This window comes from Maniola hyperantus, chromosome 9 (genome assembly GCF_902806685.2).
Source record: "Maniola hyperantus chromosome 9, iAphHyp1.2, whole genome shotgun sequence".
NCBI classification, from domain to species: Eukaryota; Metazoa; Arthropoda; class Insecta; order Lepidoptera; family Nymphalidae; genus Maniola; species Maniola hyperantus.
Window position 1 is genome coordinate 13436277 of NC_048544.1, and position 14148 is coordinate 13450424.

The 14148-nt window shown below is 38.0% G+C and overlaps 2 protein-coding genes across 7 annotated transcripts in view; one reads left to right on the plus strand and one right to left on the minus strand.

Annotated features, from left to right (window-relative positions):
- The window catches only part of LOC117985441 (inositol oxygenase-like), a 106586-nt gene that overhangs the window by 65911 nt on the left and 26527 nt on the right, over positions 1-14148 (minus strand). The window contains exon 1 of one of the 3 annotated variants that reach the window (XM_069500936.1): positions 9215-9218. The exons of the other annotated variants lie outside the window; for them this stretch is intronic. The gene's annotated coding sequence lies outside the window, so the exon portion shown is untranslated. Of the gene's footprint in view, positions 1-9214; positions 9219-14148 lie in introns of those variants that run through there. 3 annotated transcript variants of the gene reach the window in all.
- LOC117985290 (eukaryotic translation initiation factor 4E transporter-like) overlaps positions 1-14148 on the plus strand; it is a 46501-nt gene that overhangs the window by 22493 nt on the left and 9860 nt on the right. For 3 of the 4 annotated variants that reach the window (XM_069500884.1, XM_069500882.1, XM_069500883.1), the window contains exons 16-24: positions 337-502; positions 1832-1953; positions 3014-3113; positions 3872-3931; positions 9414-9607; positions 10442-10552; positions 10796-10873; positions 12278-12337; positions 13360-13561. In XM_069500884.1, coding sequence (XP_069356985.1) covers positions 337-502; positions 1832-1953; positions 3014-3113; positions 3872-3931; positions 9414-9607; positions 10442-10552; positions 10796-10873; positions 12278-12337; positions 13360-13561 — 1093 coding nt within the window. The remainder of the gene's footprint in view (positions 1-336; positions 503-1831; positions 1954-3013; positions 3114-3871; positions 3932-9413; positions 9608-10441; positions 10553-10795; positions 10874-12277; positions 12338-13359; positions 13562-14148) is intronic. The other variant, XM_034971980.2, reaches the window with a different exon arrangement.

The following is a 14148-nucleotide window of genomic DNA, read 5'->3' on the forward strand; positions in this document are numbered from 1 at the left end:
ATGGTTCCAGCGCAATAGCAATTTGCGGGACTTACAGTCTGTAATATCAATCAAAATCTAAATCTGTGATGATACTCTAATTTAGTTAGTTTTTAGAAAAACAAGAAGTCGACGCTGGAGTACAGTACGCGGCAGAGCAGAAAATAATGTACATCGACCTTTAGAAAGAGATAGCTGTTTTGTAGATCATTGTCTCTGTCGTTAAGACCGACGAAACGTCACATAGGTATAAATGACAGAGACAACGCCGAAATCTCATTGTAAAGGTCGATGTACATTATTTTCTGCCGCGTACTGTATATGTACTACTTTCCTGACACAAGTCCGTTGTTTCAGCGTCAACAACAGACGGGTGGAGACCCCAATCCGATGGGTAACCCCCTCGGCAACAACCCCCTCGGAAACAACCCGCTCGGCAACCCCCTGGGCTCAATGGGAGGCATGACCCCACCGTGCGATCGCGACCTGCTGCAGCGGCCTGAAGCGCAGGCTATTATACATGGTACGTGGTTTTTTTCAATATTAAAAAAAAACCGGCCAAGTGCGAGTCAGATTCGCGCACTGAGGGTTCCGTACGAGAGTCGTATTTTTTCGACATTTTTCACGATAAATCAAAACTATCTATAATCTATATATATATAATGAAGAGGTGACTGACTGACTGACTAACTGATCTATCAACGCACAGCTCAAACTACTGGACGGATCGAGCTGAAATTTGGCATGCAGGTAGCTATTATGACGTAGGCATCCTCTAAGAAAGGATTTTTGAAAATTCAACCTCTAAGGGGGTGAAATAGGCGCTTGAAATTTGTGTAGTCCACGCGGACGAAGTCGCGAGCATAAGCTAGTATAAAAATAAATCACTAAATGTCATCGCAAATCTCGAGAACAGCTGAACCGATTTCGGTATATCTTTTTTTATAATATTCCTTGTATTCCTTGAAGTACGAGGATGGTTCTTACGGAGAGAAAAATTTAAAAAATTTGAATCGACTGTTAGGCAGAACGAAGTTCGCCAGGGCAGCTAGTTATGCATAAAAATAAATAAAAATCTGTTCTAGAGTGTACAGGTAACGCCCTTTGATATGATACTCCTCTTGGTATATTAATCTTACTTTGCAAGTTTAAAATACTAATTATTTGTTCATTTTTTTTTTATTATGTAACCACAAATTCATCGTTTTCGGATGTTTCCCCTTACGTGTGCTATAAGTCAGGCTACCTGCCAAATTTCATGATTCTAGGTGAACGGCAAGTACTCTATAGGTTTCTTGACAGGCACGACTGACAGACAGACAACGAATGTAGTGATCCTATAAGGGTTCCTTTTTTCGTTATGAGGTACGGATCCCTAAAAAAAACTGAACAAGGTGAGCCAGCAAAACTCATTTGACTCATTTTGAATTGGGTATTTGCCTACTTTTGAATTTGATAAATATTATAACTTTATTAGAAACTAGGATAAAAATAATGACGTACACTGAAAAAAATATAAAAATCCAACAAAGATTTACAAAGTTACTGGCATTTTAATTATGGAGTGGGAGGGTCTTCTATCCTTTTCTCGCGAAACGAAAATTTGTATGAAACTGCACGAAGCTACTATGGCATTAGTAAGGTGTGACGTCAAAATTCTATATCGCTATCTCTGTCTAATCTGAAATATTTAAATACTTATAACTTTTTTGTTATTTGATCGATCTAATTCGTTTTTTCAGTTTACGTCATTATTTTTACTCTAGTTTATAATAAAGTAATAAAAAAATTGGAGTCAAATATCCAATTAAGAATATTTTATGATGATTTATAGCATTCGTTGTTAATGCAGGTCTCAAGGCAGGTGAAATAACGGCGCAGCATCTCATGCAGCAGCTCGGGAATCCTGGCCTTCAGAGTCGCCATCGAGAAGTGCTGTTGACTATACTCCGCATGCACCAACAGCAAAGACAGGTCGGTTGAACAGAATGACCGGTGTTTTGGTGCTTCGAAAGGGTCATTTGGGACCTTTTGGACTCAGGTTCCCAAGTTCGAAAACGACTGATTTCATCATCATCATCGTGTGCCTTCTTCAGAGGTCATCATGTGAAAAGCTTATATGGTGTGAATTTAGGGTTTTTAAAATCAAATCTAAATATATATAAAGGAAAAGGTGACTGACTGACTGACTGACTGACTGACTGATTGATCTATCAACGCACAGCTCAAACTACTGGACGGATCGGGCTGAAATTTGGCTTGCAGATAGCTATTATGATGTAGGCATCCGCTAAGAAAGGATTTTTGAAAATTTAACCCCTAAGGGGGTGAAATAAGGGTTTGAAATTTGTGTAGTCCACGCGGACGAAGTCGCGAGCATAAGCTAGTAAAGGATAAAAAGCAGCTTATGCCACTCCTTCTTCCTTCCTTTCCTATACCCATCCAAGTCTTTTCCTACACCCATTTAATCTATACCCATAAAAATCACGTCGATCCGTTGCTCCGCTGCGACGTGATTGAAGAACAAACCACGAACTTTCGGAATCGGATATCAGTAGAGATGTTTTAATCTCTAGTTTGAACGGTTAAAATGTCGTAGTATACGACATACGTATACGTATACTTAGAGCCCTCGTCCACGGCGACTTTTTGTAGCGATGCTGTCGTGCGTTTACTAAACGCACGCCAGCATCACTACTAACGCGTGTTAGTCGCATTTGCAACGTGCTACTGCATCGCGACTGTATCGATGCAAACGCGCGACTTTGTCGGATGACATCGGGGGAAGAACGGAGGGAGGGTGGCGCGTGAATAGAGAACCGAGCATCAGTGCAACATTTTTTCTCGTTTGCATCGACACAGAAGCGTGACAATATCGCGTTTGCATCGCGACTGAATCTGAGACCGTGGGCGAGGGCACACAGCTAGCGACCGCTTCGCGACTGTATCGATGCGGACGCGCGACAGCATCGCTACTGTATCGCTACAAAAAGTCGCCGTGGGCGAGGGCTCTAACATGGTGTATACTCTGCAGCAAATGGGCGGCTCCCCGCTGCCGCCCGGCGTGGGCGCGGCCCCTCATCTGGTGGTGCCTCACCACCAGCCGCTGCGACTGTCGCCGCTGCCGCATCCAGGTAAAAAAAATATCATAGTTAAACAGTTGGGCCGTGAAAAGCTAGCAGACAGACAGACAGACATACACACATTCGCATTTATAATATTAGTATGGATTAAATTTACTAGGCAAGTTACTCGTATATTTAAAAAAAAAATATGGACAATTTTGAAAATTTTGAAGCTTTGCAAGTTTGTTGGCGGTCTAATAATGAACACACCAAAAGTCCTGACGGGTAGGGAGTGAGTGAAAGGGATGGGAGAATATACCTTTTTCTTCTTTACTAAAAGGCTCCTTCTGGAAAAGGATAGCACTAGATTTGGACCTGTCAGTTTAGAGATTATGCACATAAGAATTAGCCTCGTTTTCAATAACTTATAAACCTCCTAGAATATTAGGTTGTTATCTATTTACTGGCAGGTCATAATCTAAATATATAAAAGGAAAAGGTGACTGACTGACTGACTGACTGATCTATCAACGCACAAAAAAAAACTACTTGACGGATCGGGCTGAAATTTGGCATGCAGATAGCTATTATGACGTAGGCATTCGCTAAGAAAACATTTTTGAAAATTCAACCCCTAAGAGGGTGAAATAAGGGTTTGAAATATGTGTAGTCCACGCGGACGAAGTCGCGAGCATAAGCTAGTGAAAAATAAGCATTGAGATATTTCAATAAAGGTGTATAATTTGCGCGCCACTGAGTATGACGTACTTAGTAAAACTGCGCTTAGTATAAAATATGACATCTCCTTGTATCCTCCTTGGACGCAGCGTTTTGTGTATCGCCCATCATGGCCGCCAGTCCCAACACCCTCACTGTGCATCATCCAGGTAAGAAAAGGAGGGCCTTGTACTACTAGGACCTATTGTCTCCGGAGGTAGGTAGGTCTTATATCACAAGTAAAGGAATAAATCCGAAAATCGTGAATTAGTGGTTACATCACAAAAAAACCGGCCAAGTGCGAGTCAGGCTCGCGCAACGAGGGTCGCGCGGTCGGAGGGGAGGGTACTACAGTCGTATTTTTTCGACATTTTGCACGATAATTCAAAAACTATGATGCATAAAAATAAATAAAAATCTGTTTTAGAATGTACAGGTGAAGACCTTTCATATGATACCCCACTTGATATAGTCGCTCACTTTGAAAGTTGAAAATACTAATTATTAGTTCATGACCGTGCTAGATTTGCATCAGTAGTATAGAGACAATAGAGTCAGGAATCACCTACTGAGAGCCTAAACCTTAATTCGTTATCAATAAGCTAGGGCGTGGTTGAAGGTAGAAAACAAAATAAAAGATTGTATAAGGAAATAAACTGTTTTATTCAGGGAAAAAATCCCTCCATATCAAAGTTTATCTTTACCATTACTTATTGCTTTATCATTAAATAATTTATTATTTCCTTTAAGAAAAATCTACCGCCAGTTCGAAAAAGCATATCTACCGAGAGAAAGAACTGGCAAGAAAAAACTCGGCGGTGTCTATCCACAATTATTGAAAAATAGATACAACTATGGTATTACCATAACATATCCAACCCACATCGGGTATAAGCATAAACTATTACAAAGGAATACCAGTTGAATAACAAATTACCCATTAAACAACATACATAGTATAACAATAGAAATATAAAATCAACAATATTCGTTCCTGTAGGTATGTCACAGCTTCTTATTAAAAATAGGAAAATTAATGATGTCTACCGTCAAAGCAGAGCCATTTATAGCCCTTTGGCTACCCTTTCCATAAGTATAATGATACCATATAAAACTCAAATTCAATAGAGTCGACAATAGAGATTAAACTTTAGTTTTAAATTTATACACTTCAAAATTCCACATTATACTCTATTTAAATCTACAATTACTTTACTTCTAAAATATAATAAAATCAATTTCACCATGTAAGACCTTTGGATTAGCTGCTATATATTATCTGTTACGTCTGTAGTATTTTGTCTATCATTTTGACGTGCCTCTGTTTACAAATAAAATGTCAATGGTTTAGAATTAATTCTTAAGCAAAATCTAAAGAGTTTAGTAGCAATTTCAAGAAATAAATAGCAACTCTAACCATTTATCTTATACGGCCAAACTGACAATTGCTTCGTTCTCGAAGCAACAAAATAAAAACAAACAATTCGTAAAGTAAATTTTTAACAACATCAAAACATTTTTTTTTTTTTTTTTTTCAAACAACATGTCTGTGGCTTCCAACAAAATTTAAAAAAACATTTTAAACATGTGTGTGACATACAAAATTACCACACAGTTTACTCTCAAAAATACAAGAAATATTTTTCTCGCCACAGCACATAAATGTTTCCAAACAAGATATCCTTTAACCCCATTGGTTTTAAACCAATATCAAAAAATATTTTTAACACCACTGGTATTAAAGCGATATTATAAAAATACTTTTCAACACCGTTGGTTCCAACGTTTTAAAGTATCATCTACAAAATATCCTTCAACACCATTGGTTTTAAGGCAACATCGTAAACCATCATAAAATTGTCCCTTAACACCATTGGTTTTGATCCATATATCACTATACAATTTTCCCATTGATCGAACATTTGATCAAAGTTTTAAATAAATTCCAATAAAATATAGAGATGAATATTAAACAAAGAAAAATTGCAACTGAACAAATTGTAAATTATCAGAATTTAAAATAATATGTTTCATAAAAAAGAACCATCAAAATGAAAAAGTTACAAAAATATTAATATTTCAAAATAAGTTAAATCATAAGAACTTTTTTTCAATTTCAAGTTAATAATTTTGCAAAAATAATAAAATACCATCGACTCTTACTCCTAAAGTACCAAAGTCAAAAACAAAGGGTAGGTATATAAAAAGTAATTATATGTAAGATATATCAAAACAAAACTAACTACTATGTTAGAAGAAGTAAAAATAATCAAAGAGTAAACTTATCTAATTATCGTTATTTACTTTCAAAAATATTTTCTATTCAATCTCTTTTTGTCTATCTGCAATCAGTCCTTGGACTATACAAAAACATTTGTTGCTTCCCACATCCAATGATGTGCCAACAACCTTCCTTTTTAAATAAATACCAAAACATTTTTCCACAATAAAATATAAAAATCCAAAAAGATCGTAAATAAAAACATAAAGGTAGGTATCAAAAACTAAAATGTCAAAAAATACCACAAAAATAATTTACATTAAAAAGATCGTCAAAGAAGTAATCAATATCAAAAATAGTTAAACACTTCAAACATCAAAAACGTCAAAAAAATCAAAAGTATTATTCAAACAAAACAACAAAATACGGCATTAAAAAATATTAAACACAAGTGGGTAGTCAATAATCTCTAAATTCCAATATTCTAAATTTAAGTTTCAGGTTTAACCATAGTCCACCACGCTGGCCAAGTGTGGATTGGCAGCTCCATTACATCACATTACATAACGGTGGGTATATATAAAAAAACAATGACATCAAACAATCAGTAGCTACTAGACTTAGCGGCATAGCAACAGGATAAGACATCAGCAGCCTAACCTATCCTTATATAAAAACTACAAAAATAAACTCCAACAAAATTTCTTAATTATTGTAGGTAGGTATCACAAATCTTTCATCTCTACGTTTCGCGAGTGAGAACTCCGATGCAAAGTCAATAGCAAATTTACAAAAATGGCCACGCTAATCGCGTTTCTGATCAATGAATCATCAATATTTAACGAATGATGCAATATGTATTTCTGTATTGTTCTTAATTTAAAACAAAATTACAACAAAAAAATTTTTTTTTTTTTTTGGTTCTTTTTTTTTTCTCCTTTTCTCTCTGTCATTATGTAACACATAAATAAATTATATACATCTATTCGGCCAACCTGAAAAGTACTTCGTTCTCGAAGTACTTACATAGGAAATGCCTCAAGAACATAACTAAAAAAAAAAGTAAGATGACTCATCACTCGTAAAACAATATTCAATGATTCAATGTCAACATCACTATCATATAAATTACGAATATACGGCTAGACGTCAGACGTAAATTAAAATAGAACACAAATTAATCATCAGTAAATATTTACTGACAAACTTGCTTTAGTTTTTCACCGCTCGGTCAGTCTGACATTTAACCACATTTTATCGTATGATCATTTTATAAAAATTTCATACCAACTAACTACCTGCAAATTTTTAACATTAATTTACGTAATATCGATTTGTGTTACTAGCTGGGACATCATGCGATTAAACACCTTCAAACATTAATCTGAGTCATTGAAACAGAACATCTATACTGAACACAAAATTACCCGCAAAAATTTTATTTATTTAGTACCCACATCTTTATTTCTATAATACAATTAGTTTTAAAACAAATAAAATGACGACAGGTACTATGAAACTGTGTTACTACATTACACAGAGTATTAATAGGTCCATGATTACGCAATAAAACTTTCTAAGGCCTACCTGCCTGAAAAATTGTCTTGCAAAAAAGTTTTAATTCACTTTCACTTTTTTTTTCATACCATCTTTTCATATTAAGATTTCCAGATTTAGGGTATCCAATGTCCATTGTGGTACCTCTCGTGGACGTCAGTCATCACAACGCCTGTTGGAACATCTTTGATGGCTTTTCACAAAGCCATCCGAATTCGCCGGTATTTCTGAAACTTGTACAAACTGCATTAGAAAAGGCACAATTCAGCCATATCGTATCCCACTTCTGATGCTAGATTTGCATCAGTAGTATAGAGACAATAGAGTCAGGAATCACCTACTGAGAGCCTAAACCTTAATTCGTTATCAATAAGCTAGGGCGTGGTTGAAGGTAGAAAACAAAATAAAAGATTGTATAAGGAAATAAACTGTTTTATTCAGGGAAAAATCCCTCCATATCAAAGTTTATCTTTACCATTACTTATTGCTTTATCATTAAATAATTTATTATTTCCTTTAAGAAAAATCTACCGCCAGTTCGAAAAAGCATATCTACCGAGAGAAAGAACTGGCAAGAAAAACTCGGCGGTGTCTATCCACAATTATTGAAAAATAGATACAACTATGGTATTACCATAACATATCCAACCCACATCGGGTATAAGCATAAACTATTACAAAGGAATACCAGTTGAATAACAAATTACCCATTAAACAACATACATAGTATAACAATAGAAATATAAAATCAACAATATTCGTACCTGTAGGTATGTCACAGCTTCTTATTAAAAATAGGAAAATTAATGATGTCTACCGTCAAAGCAGAGCCATTTATAGCCCTTTGGCTACCCTTTCCATAAGTATAATGATACCATATAAAACTCAAATTCAATAGAGTCGACAATAGAGATTAAACTTTAGTTTTAAATTTATACACTTCAAAATTCCACATTATACTCTATTTAAATCTACAATTACTTTACTTCTAAAATATAATAAAATCAATTTCACCATGTAAGACCTTTGGATTAGCTGCTATATATTATCTGTTACGTCTGTAGTATTTTGTCTATCATTTTGACGTGCCTCTGTTTACAAATAAAATGTCAATGGTTTAGAATTAATTCTTAAGCAAAATCTAAAGAGTTTAGTAGCAATTTCAAGAAATAAATAGCAACTCTAACCATTTATCTTATAACCGCAATTTAATTTTTTTTGTGTGATCTAACCCTAAATTCACGGTTTTCAGATTTTTCCCCAAATGTCAGCTATAATACCTACCTACCTGCCAAATTTCATGATTCTAGGTCAACGGGAAGTACCCTGTAGGTTTATTGACAGACAGGCAGACAGACAGACAGACAACAAAGTGATCCTATAAGGGTTCCGTTTTTCCTTTTGAGGTACGGAACCCTAAAAATATGACGACGAAGGATCTTCTCGATCGACCTAAGTCAATCGGGGTGCGGGCCTCGAGGCTGGGCCTACTTGCCCGGGCATTTCCTCTCAGGTAGCACATTGTTACCTGGATCCTAATAGTTTTTGGCCTGGTAGGCCAAGGTCTCGTCTTTCTTTGGCGTAGACCTTATTGTATTGTCTCTCCATGAAGTGTCAAAGCCGGTGGTGTCGTCAATCTCTTGCGTCGTCCTGTTCGTCGCCACTGATGCCTGCGTTGGGTTCAGGTACTTATGGTGGCCCCAGAAACTCGCGAGGTAAAAAAATATGTTAACGGAAAAATTTGTTTACTAAATTATACTATAGATGGCGCTGTCCGTAAATAACTCGCAGTGTAAAGTGTTATCTTGTACGTTGGTGCGGAACTTTTTGGGTGCGATTCAGACTCGCACATGACCGGTTTTGTTTATTTCAAGGTGTGCCAGCTCGCATTCCCTCGCCGCGGGAACTGGCTGCGCATACGCAGACGATAATGCAAAACGCTCTGATAAAGAAGAAGCTGGAGGAGCAGAAAGAGAACTATCGCCGGAAAAACGAGATCCACCTCCAGCAGCAAGCGGTGCAGCAGCTGCCCAAGCAGCCTACACCCATCTCTTTCACACCCACCTCGGTAAGTTATCCCACCCTCAATCCGTCTTTCACACCCACATAAGTAAGTTATCAATCACACCCTACGCCCACCTCGGTAAGTTATCGCCCCCTACACCCGTCTCTTTCACACCCACCTCGGTAAGTTATCCCACCCTCCATCCGTCTTTCACACCCACATAAGTAAGTTATCAATCACACCCTACGCCCACCTCGGTAAGTTATCGCCCCCTACACCCGTCTCTTTCACACCCACCTCGGTAAGTTATCCCACCCTCAATCCGTCTTTCACACCCTCATAAGTAAGTTATCAATCACACCCTACGCCCACCTCGGTAAGTTATCGCCCCCTACACCCGTCTCTTTCACACCCACCTCGGTAAGTTATCCCACCCTCAATCCGTCTTTCACACCCACATAAGCCGAGCTCATTTGACATTTATTTTTAATTCATTTCAACGAAAAATTATTTTAATATCATTCAATGAAGCAGCAATGTAGAACTTATGTCAAATGAGATCGATGGTAGACACTGAGTTCACCCCACAGGTTAGGTATCTCTTAGTAATTAATGAAAATGAAAATGAAAATGAAACTGAAAATGAATATGGATATGATTATGATTATGAATATGAATATGAATATGAATATGAAAATGAAAATGGAAATATTTTTTATTCAAGTAAACTTTCAAAAGCGCTTTCGAATCGTCGAATCTACCACTGGTTCGGAACGCCATTCCTACCGAGAAGAACCAGCAAGAAACTCGGCGGTTGCTCTTTTCAAATATTTGATATACAATATTATGCCATAAAAAGTATTTGCAATCTTTACGTTACGTTTTTATGTTGTACAGGTGCTGCGCAAAATGACGGCTGAAAAGGAGGACGGAGGAAGCCCAAAGTCACTGTGGGCGCCGCACGCCGCCCACGCGCCGCCCAAGCCGCACGGGCGACCCATCGTCAAGGTACACATCCATTGAATTTATATACTCTATCCACGGAAAGAGTAAGATAACTATATCAAGTGGAGTATCATATGAAAGGTCTTCACCTGTACATTCTAAAATAGATTTTTATTTATTTTTATGCATCATAATTTTTGAATTATCGTGCAAAATGTCTAAAAAATACGACTGTAGTACGGAACCCTCGTTGTGCGAGCCTGACTCGCACTTGGCCGGTTTTTTTTAAGTGCTTGGTATTTGCAGGGCAACCAGAGCGGTACAGCGCCGATGGGCTACACGCCAACACCTGACTACCAGCAGCATTATATGAACCAACAGCACGTAAGATGCTCTCTCATTTTCCTCGCATCCCGCTTTTCAAGAGACCGGCCATACACGGACTGCTCGAGCGGTTAGCCAGTGATCAACATACACGGACCGCTCGAGCAGTCAGAGTCAACAGCTTGAAGCTGCCTTCGAGCAACCGCCCGAAGCAGTTGCAACTTTTTTTTTTTTTTTTTCTTTATTTCGACCAAAATAATAAATGTTTATTTATCCGCTTTACATCCAAAAACTCTCGAGTTTGTGTGGATGTTGCACATTCCTCTTATGATCTAAACTAAGCTGCTAAAGTAACTGCTTGAGCGGTTCGTGTATGTACGTACGTAGAAGTCTGTAGTTCAGTATGCAGTCGCAGCTTGAAGCAGTCCATCCTGACTGCTTCAAGCTGTCCGTGTATGGCCGGTCTTAGGCTCCGCGAAAATGGGCCACCAAACACAGCCACCGGTGGCTGGCGACAAGCCTCCACCACACATGGCCCCACCAACCTTGAGGTTATATATAGGCCGAAACGCGGGAGGGCGCCCGTTCGGTACTTGCTCGATGGCTCTTTCCCGGGGCGCCTCCTTGACTCCCTACAAGTTCTTTTCTCTCTGCTTCCTTGTCCCCATCAGGTCACTCTCCCCACTCTGGGGTCAGATGTCACAGATACGAGAGATTCCCGCCGCCGTTCGTGGTGTCTCCTGTTACCCACATCCTCGATGGCTGGTGACAAGGTGTTTAATTGATTTTATCGACCTCCCTGGCGCAGTGGTAAGCGCTGTAGTCTTATTAGTGGGAGGTCTCGGGTTCGATTCCCGGCAGGGGTTTGGGATTTTATTATTTACTAAATTTCCGTTTTCGTCTGATGGGAGGCTTCGGCCGTGGCTAGTTACCACCCTACCGGCAAAGCCGTGCCGCGAAGCGATTTAGCGTTCCGGTACTATGAAGTGTAGAAACCAAAGGGTATGGGTTTAATAAAAACTGCCATACCCCTTCTAGGTTAGCCCGCTTCCATCTTAGACTGCATCATCACTTACCACCAGGTGAGATTGCAGCCAAGGGCTAACTTGTATCTGAATATAAAAAAAACCTTACATGAGTAAACCTTACAGTTGTAGCGATAAGTCAATTAGTCAGTCACCAATTCCTTTTAGAATAGAATAGAATGGAATATGTTTTTATTCAAGTAGACTTTTTACAAGTGCTTTCGAATCGTCGGGTAGTTTTAATTTACCACTGGTTCGGAATGCCGTTCCTACCGAGAAGAACCAGCAAGAAACTCGGCGGTCGCTCTTTTTAATTTTTCAATTTACAATGTTATTATACCACACTATACAAGCCATTGCAGCCCCGTGCATTGCTGGAGCAAGTCAAATCCAAGCTTTTGTATACTTAGATGTTAAATGTTCATAATTTTTTTGTCAGATGACGAATGCCAACCGCGCATTCCCTCACGCCCAGCAGAGGCAGCCAATATCCAATACTGTAAGTGTAGAAAATGATTCAGATAACCTAGTTAGATAGACCTACCCTCTAACAAATAAACCTGGAATAGCTTAATAGGTTTAATAGTTATACTCTGTTTTGTCTTTTGCCTTCAAATGTCAAATTACTGATGACAGAGAAAGTCAAAGTCAAATGATTTATTCAAAATAGGTAATAAATTACTCGTATTGATAGTCTGGTATGGTGTTACATTTGTAAGATATAGTGGTGATAATTATTACGCAAACTTAAAACTAAAGCTACGAGGGTTCCAAACGCGCCCAGGTCTGAGAAGAGCCCACAACAAACTCAGCCGGGTATTCTTTTTATTATCACCACTTTACAAAATTATTGAAACTTATTAGAACTATCACAAAGTCGTTAAGCAACTCATTCCCAAGCTTGCTTATCATTTAAATAATCTTTTACATTGTAATAGGATTTTTCAATTAGTTTACGTTTTATGAAAACTTTGAACTTGTTGAGAGACATCTCCAATATGTCTTCTGGAAGCTTATTATAGAAACGTATGGAATTACGAGCAAATGAATTGCCAACTTTACTGAGCCTAGAGGCGGGCATTACAAGTTTATTTTTATTTCTAGTATTTCTATTATGACAGTCAGTTTTTTTTTTAAATTTATTTATGTTTTTATGTACGTACAGTAAATTTTTTTTTGAAAGACAAAACAGAGTATAACTATTCCACCGCTATTCCAGGTTTATTTGTTAGAGGGTAAGTTTTGATAGAGAAAAATGGGGATGAAAAATACTGAATGTTTTTCTGAGGTTCAGATCCCACTTCAAGATTTTTAAATAGGGATGATGACTTTTAGTCAAATCAGCGACTTTTTATCAGATGTCAAAACGCTTGTATGAAATACATAGATATGACGTCATTTGACACACTTTTTGTTAAATGCATAATTAAAATGGTAAGCAAACTTAAAACTATCAGCTAGACCCTCTATTTAATAATTACTGAGAAATAAATTATTTTGAAAGATTTTCTTCTTTTACAGCTCATGAACAACCTTAACAACTTGAACAATTTGAATAATATGAATAACATGGGCAACATGAACAACATGGGTGGTATGGGGAACATGGGTGGCATGGGCAACATGGGCGGCATGGGCAACATGGGTGGCATGGGTGGCAACCGCGGCGCCGGCACCACGCTGCACCAGCTGCTAGTGCAGTCGCACCAGAGGACGCTCAACGGTGAGACCCATTAAATTATTATTTATTTTCATCAAACAACTAGGTTCGCAATATCAATGTTAGTAACAGTCTTAACCTATGTCAGTAAATACAGAGCATAAACCAGAATGCTGGCAAAAACGAAGACAGGTGATAGATGATCAGTGCTATGACACCACAAAAACAAACCGCGAAAATAACTTTCCTATATTTTGTAAAGTTTCACGATATATTTCAAATAGAACATCTGACTGACGCTAGAGGTCAACCAACGTTATGTAAGTAGGTCACTTGGAGTCAATGCCGCGTCGTAAGCGGGGCATTGACCCGAGTTTTGCGCGCTATATATTGCGGGTTTGAAAAATACTAAATCACTAAAACTACAAAATGAGGCAAATGGTTATTGCTATTGGATTGTGTTTAGGTAGTATAACAATAACGATAAGTTTTTGCTAGCGTTCTGGTTACACCCGGTATGACGCGTAGACAACAACCAGCGCTATGGATTGGCTGAGATATTTGTGCGTCGAGTAAGATTTCTGCGCAGGTACATCGGCGTATCTTTTAAAAGTGTTAGTACTGTACTTTGAAAAGAACTTCAGTGACCA